Source organism: Microcaecilia unicolor, chromosome 11, assembly GCF_901765095.1.
Source record: "Microcaecilia unicolor chromosome 11, aMicUni1.1, whole genome shotgun sequence".
Classification (NCBI taxonomy): Eukaryota; Metazoa; Chordata; class Amphibia; order Gymnophiona; family Siphonopidae; genus Microcaecilia; species Microcaecilia unicolor.
The window spans coordinates 103,212,484-103,225,720 of record NC_044041.1 but is presented as its reverse complement, the minus strand read 5'-3'; the positions used below and the strand labels follow the sequence as shown (position 1 = coordinate 103,225,720).

The window sequence follows — 13,237 nt, the reverse complement described above, 5'->3', positions numbered from 1 at the left end:
TTCAAACACAGATACACCCTAATCCACCATAGGATAAGTAATCATAAACTTTCTATTTAGACAAAAATTAAACTGAACCCCCGATGCCAGACTCTGCATACAATGCAACACCACAGAAACAGAAAATGTCCCCTAGTACTGTGCAAAATATAAAGACAGCAGATGTAAATTTGAAAAAACTAACAAATACCAATCACCACTTTACAAATTAACAAATAGAAATAAAACAAATACAGAAAATAAAATAATACCATTTTATTGGACTAATACATTTAGCTTCCAGAGGCCAAAATCTCCTTCCTCAGGTCAATACAGTATAGTGCTGTTACAGTATCCTATCCTGATCTGAGGAAGGGGGTTTTGTTCTCTGAAAGTTAAGTCAAAATGTATTAATATTAGTCCAATAAAAAGATTACCTTATTTACATGTTCTATTTATAAACATTTATTAACACAGCTAAAATACTATATCCTAAAGCAAAATAATAAAAATATATATTTACAGTTTGTTGTCTTTGGTTTCTGCTTTCCTTATCTTCTTTTCACCGTCTTCCTTCCATCCAGCATCTGTCTTCGCTCTCTCTCTGCTCTCAAGTGTCTGCCCTCTCTAATGTCCCTTCCATCCACATCTGCCCTCTATTTCTGCTCCTTCCATCCACCATCTGCCCCAGTCTGCCATCTCTCTCTCCCCCTTCCATCCACCATCTGCCCTCTCTCTCTGCTTTCCCTCTAGCATTTGCCCTCTATCTCTGCCCCCTTCCATCCACTGTCTGCTCTTTCACTCCCTTCTATCCACTGTCTGCCCTTTCTCTCTGCTCCTTCGATTCACCATTTGCCCTCTCTCTTTCCCCCTCCCATCCATTCAGGGTCTGCCCTCCCTCCCCATTCCATCCAGGATCTATCCCCCCTCTCTCACTGCCCCCTCTTTTCGGCTCCCAGTTCCCACCTGCGGCTGCCCCTAGTTCCAGATCCATTGATTCTCCCATCCACCCCTGCCCCAGGCATGACCCCATTCTCCCTCCTGCTCACTTTCAGACCCCAGTTCCAGCTCCATGCCCCTTCTCCCATCTGTCTACCACCCAGTCCCTTCTGCCCATCCGAGTCCCCCTCACCCCATCTGTCTCCCACCCAGTCCCTTCTGCTATCCAAGTGCCCCCACCCTCACCCCATCATCTGTCTCCCACCCAGTCCCTTCTGCCCATCCGAGTCCCCCTCACCCCATCTGTCTCCCACCCAGTCCCTTCTGCTATCCAAGTGCCCCCACCCTCACCCCATCATCTGTCTCCCACCCAGTCCCTTCTGCCCATCCGAGTCCCCCTCACCCCATCTGTCTCCCACCCAGTCCCTTCTGCTATCCAAGTGCCCCCCACCCTCACCCCATCTGTCTCCCACCCAGTCCCTTCTGCCCATCCGAGTCCCCCTCACCCCATCTGGCTCCCACCCAGTCCCTTCTGCTATCCAAGTGCCCCCCACCCTCACCCCATCTGTCTCCCACCCAGTCCCTTCTGCCCATCCGAGTCCCCCTCACCCCATCTGTCTCCACCCAGTCCCTTCTGCTATCCAAGTGCCCCCACCCTCACCCCATCTGTCTCCCACCCAGTCCCTTCTGCCCATCCGAGTCCCCCTCACCCCATCTGGCTCCCACCCAGTCCCTTCTGCTATCCAAGTGCCCCGCACCCTCACCCCATCTGTCTCCCACCCAGTCCCTTCTGCCCATCCGAGTCCCCCTCACCCCATCTGGCTCCCACCCAGTCCCTTCTGCTATCCAAGTGCCCCCCACCCTCACCCCATCTGTCTCCCACCCAGTCCCTTCTGCCCATCCGAGTCCCCCTCACCCCATCTGTCTCCCACCCAGTCCCTGGCCTTCTGCCCATCCGAGTCCCCCTCACCCCATCTGTCTCCCACCCAGTCCCTTCTGCTATCCAAGTGCCCCCCACCCTCACCCCATCTGTCTCCCACCCAGTCCCTTCTGCCCATCCGAGTCCCCCTCACCCCATCTGTCTCCCACCCAGTCCCTTCTGCCCATCCGAGTCCCCCTCACCCCATCTGTCTCCCACCCAGTCCCTTCTGCTATCCAAGTGCCCCCCACCCTCACCCCATCTGTCTCCCACCCAGTCCCTTCTGCCCATCCGAGTCCCCCTCACCCCATCTGTCTCCCACCCAGTCCCTTCTGCTATCCAAGTGCCCCCCACCCTCACCCCATCTGTCTCCCACCCAGTCCCTTCTGCCCATCCGAGTCCCCCTCACCCCATCTGTCTCCCACCCAGTCCCTTCTGCTATCCGAGTCCTCCCCCACCTTCACGGTCACCCCATCTGTCCCCCACCCTCACCCTGCCTCGTCTTCTCCCTCCCTGCCACCCGTCTTTAAAAAGAAATTGCCGACGCGATAGCGAGCGCAGCACCTCGTGTGGATAAAAGAAGCGAATCCGATCATCTCATTGGGCCTTCCTTCACTGTCCCGCCCTAGAGGAAATAGGAAGTTGCGTCAGAGGAGGGCGGGACAGTGAGGGAAGGCCCAATGAGATGATCGGATCCGCTTCCTTTACTTCCACACGAGGTGCTGCGCTCGCTATCGCGTCGGCAAATAAATTTAAAGGGCTGGTGCGGGGGGGGGGGGTGCCAGGATGAAGAGCAGCGGGAGCGGCGGCACCCCCCCTTTCTGGTGACACCCGGGGCGACCAAAAGATTTAAAGGCCTCGGCGGGGCGAGGGTAAGCACCGCGGCGGCGCCCTCCAGAGGTGGGCGCCCCCTGCGGCGCTTACCTCGCTTACCGCATCGGCACGGCCCTGGATATTCGGCAAGGGTTTACAAGTGCTTTGTGGAGGAGCTTGGGGACCTGTTGGTATGGGTGGGCAATGGCGCTTTGGAGGGCAATGGGCTTCTGGCATCCATGTCTGAGGCTGGGGTGATGGTTCTGCCTAAACCCGAGAAAGACCCCACCGTCTGTGGCTCATATAGACCTATTTCACTTCTGAATGTGGGCACAAAGATAGTGGCTAAGATCTTAGCTAACAGATTGGCTAGGGTTGCTGAAGTTGATTCATATAGACCAATCCGGGTTTATCCCAAAGAGGCAGGTAGGGGATAACATAAGGCATACTCTCCATTTAATATGGGAGGCGCAAAGATCCTTGCCCAGTACAGCTATCTTGGCCATAGACGCAGAAAAAGCTTTTGATTGAGTCAGCTGGGAGTTCTTGCAGGAGGTAATGAACTGCATGGGCTTTGGGGATAATTTTAGTATTTGGTTAGCAGCCCTATATGCGGCTCTGAAAGCAAGCCTAAATATTAACGGAGGATATACATCTTTCTTCCCAATTGGTAGAGGGACTAGGTAGGGATGTCCCTTGTCACCCCTCCTATTTGCACTGTATATAGAGCCTTTAGCAGAATTGATATGTCACCATCCAGATATTCGGGGTATCATGGTTGGGGGCAAGGAACATCGCATCGCTCTGTTTGTGGATGATGTGCTGCTTTATGTTACAGATCCCAAGCAGACGCTACCTATGGTATTGAGGATCCTTTGGGAATTTGAAAGATATGTTGGATTAAGGGTCAATATGGACAAAGGTGAGCTATTGGGGATTTCCTTAACCCACATGGAGGAAAGTAGATTGAGAGCAATGTTTGATTTTAAATGGGCTAAGAATAGCATTCGGCACTTGGGGATCCAGATCCCCAGGGACCTGGGAAGAGTGTATAGTTTAAACTATGGGAGGATCGTAGATCAAATTCGGGTACAGCTATCCTGATGGAGGGGATTGTGGCTTCCCTGGTGGGGGCGTATGGCAGTAGTGAAGATGAATATGTTGCCTAGATTGCTATTTCTATTTCAATCACTGCCGGTGGCGGTTCCAAGACGGACACTTAAACAATTGCAGGGCTTTCTATCGCAGTTTATTTGAGAAGGCAGACACCCCCGTTTGGCAGGATGGGTACTGTGGGGGGCTTCTGAGCGGGGAGGTAGGGAGGTGCCTAATATTGAATAGTATTATTTTGCTGCTCAACTTCGGATGATTATGGATTGGGAGAGGGTAAAGCAAAGCCAACTAGTCAGGTGGAGCAATCGTATTACCCTCACAGACCAATGAGTTCTTACTTATGGACTACTGAAGGAGTGGGATTGGTACTGGCCGGCATACAAAATCCATTTGTGAGGCATCTGATGGGGTTGTGGGGAGAAGTGCAGAGGAGATGGGGACAGACTGATAGGAAGTCCACACTTACACCTTTGCGATGGGAGCCAAAATTTGGGGCTGGGAGAGAAAATGCCATATTGGCGCGGTGGGAACAAGTAGGTATATTGAGTTTTCAAGATGTTCTGCAGGGAAGGAAGGTGAAGAGCCTGCCCGGGGGGGGGGGGGGGGGCATTTTTTCCTACTTACAAATTCGGCCATTTAGCCATTTAGCTACCATTTAGCTTCCAGGGGGCGTGGGAAGCAGATTTAAACTGTCAATTTTCTGATCAAAATTGGGAAATAATTTGTGGGGAGGTTCAAAAAGCTTTGGTATGTGTATCGGTGCAAGAAAATGCATATAAGGTCCTTACCAGATGGTATTACACACTTGAGAGACTGAATGTCACGATTGTGACTGTTTTCCTTGGCTGTGCTCACCTCGCCCTCTGGTGGCCAGAACCGCTGGCTGCCATAGACTGTCTTGCTGTCTCCCTATACATTCCAGACTTTCTTTCTGGTCCAGTCCAGATATTCTAGCCCTCCAGACTTGGTTTGAAGTTTGGCAGCTAGCCTCACCCTTAGCTGCCTTGAGATTGCTGCAGCTGTGAGCCTCAGCTGCTGATGGGCTTTATTAACCACCTAGAAACTTTCTGCTTGGCCTTAGCAACGCCAAAGATCCAGGTTGGTGTTGGTGCAGTTAGCACTTCTGCCTTGTCTTGCCTTGTTTCTTAGTTAGTGTTCCTAGTCTGTGTTTCTTGCCTGTTTGAGTCTCCTGACTCCTGTCTTGAATCCAGCCCTGATTGCTCCTTTCCTGTCTGCTTTTGGCTTCCTTTCCCTGTTGTTTGTGTACCTTATATCCTGCCTGTTTGAGACCCTGTATCTTCTATCCTGTTCTAACCAAGCTTGTGTTTGTATCCTGCCTGTTTGAGACCTTGTATCTTCTATTCTGTTCTAGTCAAGCTTGTGTATGTATCCCTGTCTGTTGGAGACCCTGTATCTTGAATCCTGTTCTAGCCAAGCTTGTATATGTATCCCTGTCTGTTGGAGACCCTGTAGCTTGAACCCTGTCTAGTCTAGCTTGTTTCTCCTCTCAGTCCAGTAAGTCCTGCTGGCTGCCCGCACCTAGGGGCTCAACCCCTAGGGAACGGCGGTCAAGCGCAGGTGAAGTCCTGTTCCAGTCACGCTAGTTACTGATTCCTGCTTGTGTTTCCTGATTCTGGTCCCTGCCAAACTAAGTCCATTCCGGTTCTGCTTATTTCTGCCTCACCTGCCTACAGCTTCTACTCCAGTCCTGGTTGAAGGGTTTTGCCTGCTGCTGCCGCTCCTCGTCAGTGCTCACGATTCCAGACTATCCTTGAGAACCTGACACTGAAGCGGATGTACCCTGGTACATCAGATCTGTGTTGGAGGTGTAAATCTCAACTGGGTTCATTTCTACACATATGGTGGACCTGCCCCTGAGTGGTTCCCTTCTGGCAGGCTGTTATGAAAGCATTAGTAATTCTGATTGAAATTTTTAGTGTGCAATCCCTCGGTGTGCCTCTTGGGCTTACATAATGAGAGAGTTTCTTGGGAGAAGAGCAAACTGATGCGGTGGGGGCTGGCAGCAGCCAAGTGCCTCATAGCATAAAATTGGAAGAAAACAGACCCCCCCCCCCCCCCCGACACTGAGTGATTGGAAATGCAAATTGGGTCGGTTAATACAAATGGAACGCTTTACGGCATACCGCAGGGAAGGACATCTACGACATAAAGGGGGTGGGCTCGATTCCAACAGCGTTTAGCACACATTTAGGATGGCGGGGATTCAGAGGAGAAATGTGGGCTTGTAGGGGACAGGAGGGGGGCAGGGGAAGGGAGCTTCTCCCAAAGAACCATGGGGCATTCCCAAGATATGAAAGAATTGGATTTGGATGGGGGGTTGGGGGAGGGGGTACTGCATAATGATAACGCAAACTTTATTTGGGTAAAGGACAATGCTACCAGGACCACTGATAATAAGATTAATGCAGAGGAGTATATATAGATGATAACATAGAGGGGTATAATCAAACTGGGCGCCCATCTTTAAGGGTGCCCATCTCTAAGGACGTCCCAGCGAAGGGGCGGGGCATCCTGTATTATTGAAATAAGATGAGCGTCCATCTTTCGTTTCGATAATATGGTCGGGGATGGCCAAATCTGAACATTTAGGTCGACCTAAATGTTGAGATCGCCGACCTTAGAGATGGGCGACCTCGGTTTTCTCCGATAATGGAAACCGAGGATGCCCATCTCAAAAATGACCAAATCCAAGCCATTTGGTCATGGGAGGAGCCAGCATTCCTAGTGCATTGGTCCCCCTCACATGCCAGGACACCAACCGGGCACCCTAGGGTGCACTGCAGTGGACTTCAAAAATTGTTCCCAGGTGCATAGCTCCCTTACCTTGTGTGCTGAGCCCACCAACCCCCCCCCCCCCAAACCCACTCCCCACAACTGTACACCACATAGCCCTTAGAGATGAAGGGGGGCATCTAGATGTGGGTATAGTGGGTTTGTGGTGGGTTTTGGAGGGCTCCCATTTACCACCACAAGTGTAACAGGTAGGGGGGGTGGGCCTGAGTCCGCCTGTCTGAAGTGCACTGCACCCACTAAAAACTGTTCCAGGGACCTGCATACTGCTGTGATGGAGCTGGGTATGACATTTGAGGCTGGCATAGAGGCTGGAAAAAAATGTGTTTTATTTTTTTTTTTGGGTGGGAGGGGGTTGGTGACCACTGGGGGAGTAAGGGGAGGTGATCCCCGATTCCCTCCGGTGGTCATCTGGTCAGTTTGGGCACCTTTTCAAGGCTTGGTCTTGAAAAAAAAGGGACCAAGTCGGCCAAATGCTCGTCAGGGACGCCCTTTTTTTCCCATTATTGGCTGAGGACGCCCATCTCTTAACCACGCCCCCGTCCCGCTTTCGGTGCACTGCCGACACGCTGCCTTGAACTTTGCGATGGAAAGCAGTTGAGGACACCCAAAATCGGCTTTCGATTATGCCGATTTGGGCGACCTTAGGAGAAGGACGCCCATCTCCCGATTTGTGTTGGAAGATGGGCGCCCTTCTCTTTCGAAAATGTGCTGGATAGTAACATAGTAGATGATGGCAGAAAAAGACCTGCACGGTCCATCCAGTCTGCCCAACAAGATAAACTCATATGTGCTACTTTTTGTGTATACCTGACCTTGATTTGTTTCTGCCATTTTCAGGGCACAGACCGTAGAAGTCTGCCCAGCACTAGCCCCGCCTCCCAACCACTAGCCCTGCCTCCCACCACCGGCTCTGCCACCCAATCTCCGCTAAGCTTCTGAGGATCCATTCCTTCTGAACAGGATTCCTTTATGTTTATCCCATGCATGTTTGAATTCCGTTACCGTTTTCATCTCCACCACCTCCCGCGGGAGGGCATTCCAAGTATCCACCACTCTCTCTGTGAAAAAATACTTCCTGACATTTTTTTGTCTGCCCCCCTTCAATCTCATTTCATGTCCTCTATTTCTACCACCTTCCCATCTCCGGAAAAGGTTCGTTTGCGGATTAATACCTTTCAAATATTTTAACATCTGTATCATATCACCCCTGTTTCTCATTTCCTCCAGGGTATACATGTTCAGGTCAGCAAATCTCTCCTCATACGTCTTGTAACGCAAATCCCATACCATTCTCATAGCTTTTCTTTGCACCGCTTCAATTCTTTTTACATCCTTAGCAAGATACAACCTCCAAAAACAGGAGTGGCCTAGTGGTTAGGGTGGTGGACTTTGGTCCTGAGGAACTGAGTTCAATTCCCACCAGGCACAGGCAGCTCCTTGTGACTCTGGGCAAGTCACTTAACCCTCCATTGCCCCATGTAAGCCGCATTGAGCCTGCCATGAGTGGGAAAGCGCGGGGTACAAATGTAACAAAAAAAAAAAAGTATGTACATGATGTACTAATTCAGTAACTGTTTGCCCCTGCGTGGGCTAGAGTGGGAAAGTTGGCTGTTACAAAACTACAATAAAAACATTTAAAGATAAAAAAAAATGAACTTCTGGATTTGAGTTTGACTGAGTCTGAGCCCAAGCGTACTAATCAGAAGAGCGCACACTCCTCAACAACTTTGGCTGGCTTCTGAGATACATGTGAAAGTATTTGCATAACATAGGCTTAAAGTTGTGCTGCACAAACAAAATTCCTTTGACAGCTTCAACCAGCAGAGGAACAGAGAGGAGATCAGCAATGCCTGCCTCTCTCTTTAGCACTCCCATTGACTAATAGGCCAGAGACGGTTTCTCTCATTATGTGGACAGGTGTGTTGGTCATAGGCGTAAAAGAAAAAGAGGACATTTCCCTAAAAATTAAAAATCCTGGTGGACATATCTGAAGAAGTCCAAAAAGAGGACATGTCATTTACTATGTTACTATGTCCTCTTAAAAGAGGACATAGTAACATAGTAAATGACAGCAGATAAAGACCTGTACGGTCCATCCAGTCTGCCCAACAAGATTAACTCATTTTACATGGTATGTGATACTTTATATGTATACCCGAGTTTCAGGGCCGGTCTTAGCAAGTGTAGGGCCCTGTGCAGACCAATTTGAAGGGGCCCATCCTAGTCCTACCCCACCCTAGCTCCACCCCTCCGAGCTCCAGGGCCCCCTCACCCTGAGCTCCAGGGCCGCCATCCCTACCTCTGAGCTCCCTCCGAGCTCCAGGACCATCCCCCTCCCTCTGAGCTCCAGGCCCCCCCTCCCTCTCTCCCTTCGAGTTCCAAGGACCTCCCTCCAAGCTCCAAGACCCGCCTCCCTCCCTCCAAGCTCCAAGGCCCCCCTCCCTTCGAGGCCTCCCGCCCTCACTCCGAATTTTAAAAATCATCTTACCTAGTCGGGTTACAGCAGCAGGCAGCAGCAGTGAAAAGCATGCGAGCTCGGCGCTTCAGGAGCCTTCCTTTCTCTCTCTCAGCTCTGGTCCTGAATCCCGCCCTCATTTCCTTTTTCCGCAAGGGCGGGAGGGCGGGACTAGAGCTGAGAGAGGGAAGGGAAGGCTCCTGAAGCGCCGAGCAGCTCGCACACTTTTCACTGCTGCCGCCTGCCGCCGTAACCCCGACGAGGTAACTTAGATGACTTTTAAAATTCAGAGGGAGGGGGACTGGAACTCGGGTGGTTGGGACGGAGTTCAGGCGTGCTGCGCGGGACCCCCTTGAGCGCAAGGCCCTATGCAGTCACCTCGGTCGCCTCGCCCTAAGACCGGCCCTGCTGAGTTTGATTTGTCCTTGCCTTTCTCAGGGCACAAACCGTAGAAGTCTGCCCAGTACTGTTCTTGTACTAAGTTCTGAAGCTAACATCGAAGCCCCTTAAAATTTACACTCCAGCCCACCCCTATCTATTCAGTCACGATCAGGACGTAGACCGTAGAAGTCTGCTCAGCATCGATTTTGTTTCCCAATTACCGGTATTTTCCACCTAATCTCCACTAATATTCCGTGGATCCATTCCTTCAAAACAGGATTCCTTTGTGTTTATCCCACACATGTTTGAATTCCATTACCATATTCATCTCCACCACCTCTCGTGGGAGGGCATTCCACATATCCACCACCCTCTCTGTGAAAAAATACTTCCTGACATTAGTCCTGAGTCTGCCCCCCTTCAACCTCAATTCATGTCCTCTAGTTCTACCGCCTTCTTGTCTCCAGAAAAGGTTAGTTTGCGGATTAATACCTTTCAAATATTTGAACGTCTGTATCATATCACCCCTGTTTCTCCTTTCCTCCAAGGTAAGGAGGATGTGTTTAAAAATGTTTTCAAAATGTCAATAATGTAAGAATAGAGCAAATTGCAACTGGCAATGTATTCCAAAGTGCTGGTCCAGAATCCATAAACATTGTTTCCCAATAAATATCTAATCTTCTAATAGAGGGGCCCACCTTTCTGAGTCAGTCCAGGCTTCTTGGACCATCAATCTTGGAGATAGTCAGTACACATGAATGGGATGTATTAGTGAATGGGTGGAGAAAACTTGATTGCTCGTCTGGTCATGGAAGTGAGTGTATAGCACTTTTGGACTTCCCATTACATAAGTACATAAGTGTTGCCATACTGGGACAGACCAAAGGTCCATCTAGCCCAGCATCCTGTTTCCAACAGTGGCCAATCCAGGTCACAAATACCTGGCAAGGTCCCAAAAAAGTACAAAACATTTTATGCTGCTTATCCCAGAAATAGTGGATTTTCTCCAAGTCCAATTTAATAATGGTCTATGGACTTTTCCTTTAGGAAGCCATCCAAAACCTTTTTTAAACTCTACTAAGCTAACCGCCTTTACCACATTTTCTGGCAACGAATTCCAGTGTTGAATTACACGTTGAGTGAAGAAATATTTTCTCCGATTTGTTTTAAATTTACTACTTTGTAGCTTCATCGCATGCCCCCTAGTCCTAGTATTTTTGGACAGCGTAAACATAGTAACTAACATATGGTAACCCTACCTACCAGCTACATAGATACTGTGCCTGGCTGCTGGATGGGCCCAGTCAGCCCAGGCCCACCCATGGCTATGCCTCTGGATGGGACTTATAAAGAGGGGCTACAAATTCCTGCATGCATTAAGATTAAGGTCAGGATTGTTACAGTGTTTGGGAGGGATAGGCATCTTAGCCACCATGCAATGCACCAGTGAGACCTACAAGTAAAACTCTGGATTCCAGAGGGAGCCACAGTCCAGAGCCAGCACCCAAAACTATGGCTGAGATGGCTGAGTAGTAAAGGGACAGAGGCATTAAGGAGCTCTTTTAATAAACTGTGGTAAAATCTGAGCTTAACATGTTTTCACGCAGGACTGTCCCATGCACTAAGCCCAGATTTAACGCAGCACTTTTTTAGTTTTTAGGTTTTTTAAAATTTGTAGGTCATGTGCTAATGTTCCCATTAGCGTGCAAGACCTGCAAAAACTTAACACGAGAATACTTACAATCTCCTATTTAGGAGGCACCAGGTGCTCCTGTGTTTACCTGTGTTATCCAGTTAGCACACGCTAATTGTAACACACTAACCGGATAACACAGGAATGCCCAATCTCTGTCCATGACACGCCCTCTAAGAAAAATATATTTTAAAAAATTATTAATGTGGGGTTTACCGCATGAAAACAGGCATAATACTGCAAAACGGAAACAGGATACTAGGCTAGATGGATCACTGGTCTGACTCTGGGCTAGATGGACCACTGGTCTGACCCAGTATGGCTAGTCTTATGTTGTTATTCCTTTCAATGGATAGAAAATCATTCATATTTATTGCTCATAAGCACTGTCACCCTTGTCCCCCCTATTCTATAAATGGCGTTCATGTGCCTAATTTGTACAGGCAATTTAATTGAGTAATGAGCCAATTAGTGCTAATAATTGGGTGCTAACAATCAATTATTGACACTAATTGGTACTAGGCACTATTCTATAAAGATGCGCATATAAAGTTTTTAGGATGCAACTGAAAAGGGGGCGTGGTCATGGTAGAGGCATGGGCAGGTCAGGGGTATTCATAGAAAACATAGAAAAATATAGGCATATAATGACCATATGGCCTATCCAGTCTGCCCATCCATTGCATCTATTCTCCCTATTATTGCCTTAGAGATCCTATGTACTTGTTCCAAGCTATCTTGAATTCAGACACTGTTTTCGTCTCCACCACTTCCACTGGGAGGCCGTTCCATGAATTCACCACCCTTTCCATGAAGAAGTATTTCCTCAGATTACCCTTTCTCCGTCATCCTACGCCCCCTCATTCCACAGCTTCCTTTCAATTGAAAGAGGCTCATCTCCTGTGCATTTATGCTGTGGAGGTATTTAAACATCTCTATCATAGCTCCCCTCGCCCACCTTTCTTCCAAAGTATACACAGGGCCAGTGCTAGACAAGATGGGGCCCAGAGCAGATGCTAGGGAGGGGGCCCCAAAGCTTGCTTGCATATTGTCCTTCTTTTAACTTTAGTAGGTTTGGGGACCCCAGTGACATGGGGGCCCAGGGCAATTGCCTTGTTTGCTCACCCCTAACGCCAGCCCTGAGTATATATATTGAGATATTTAAGTCTGTCCCATATGCTTTATTACAAAGACCACTGACCATTTTAGTAGCCGCCCTCTGGACCGACTCCATCCTGTTTATATCTTTTTGAAGGTACAGTCTCCAGAATCTTATACAGGGGCATCATCACCTCCTTTTTCCTACTGGCCATTCCAATCCCTATGCTCCCAAGCATCTTTCTAGCTTTTGCCGTTGCCTTTTCTATCCGTTTGACCACCTTAAGATCATCACATATGATCACATTCAAGTCCCGCTTCTCTTTTGTGTACAAATGCTCTTCACCCCCAAAACTGTACCGTTCCCTTGGGTTTTTTAAGCCCAAATGCATGACCCTGCATTTTTTAGCATTAAATCTAATCAGTCAAATTCCACACCATTCCTTTAGCTTTGCTAAGTCCTTCCTCATGTTATCCACACCATCAGGGGTGTCTACCCTACTGCAGATTTTAGTATCATCTGCAAAGAAGCAAACCCTACCTTCAGCAGTATCGCTTACAAAAATGTTGAAAAGAACTGGCCCAAGAACCAAATCTTGCGGCAGACCACTGGTAATATCCTTTTCCTCAGAATGAGCTCCATTTACCACTATCCTCTGTCACCTTTCACTTAACCAGTTCCTAACACAGTCAGTCACTTTAGGGCCCATACCGAGGGCACTCAGTTTATTTATTAGTCGTCTATGTGAAACCATGTCAAAGGCTTTGCTAAAATATAAATACACCACATCTAGCGCTCTCCCTCAATCCAACTCTCTGGTCACCCAGTCAAAGAAATTAATCAGATTTGTATGACAAGACCTGCCTCTAGTGAAACCATGTGGCACGGGTCCTATAATCTATTGGATTCCAAATTAAATTCTCTAATTTTAAAGTGTTTCCTCAAACTTACTGGCCTGTAGTTCTCAACCTCTTCCTTACTTCCGCTGTTGTGGAGAGAGACCATATCTGCTCTTCTCCAGTCCACCAGGAG

At 48.7% G+C, this 13,237-nt stretch overlaps 1 protein-coding gene across 1 annotated transcript in view; it reads left to right on the top strand.

The window, feature by feature from the left end:
• Positions 1-3,424: 3,424 nt before the first annotated feature.
• The window catches only part of LOC115480954 (bone morphogenetic protein 2-like), a 79,900-nt gene continuing 70,087 nt past the window's right edge, over positions 3,425-13,237 (top strand). Inside the window, exon 1 of the mRNA XM_030219938.1 lies at positions 3,425-3,572. Within this exon, the coding sequence (XP_030075798.1) occupies positions 3,425-3,572 (148 nt within the window). The remainder of the gene's footprint in view (positions 3,573-13,237) is intronic.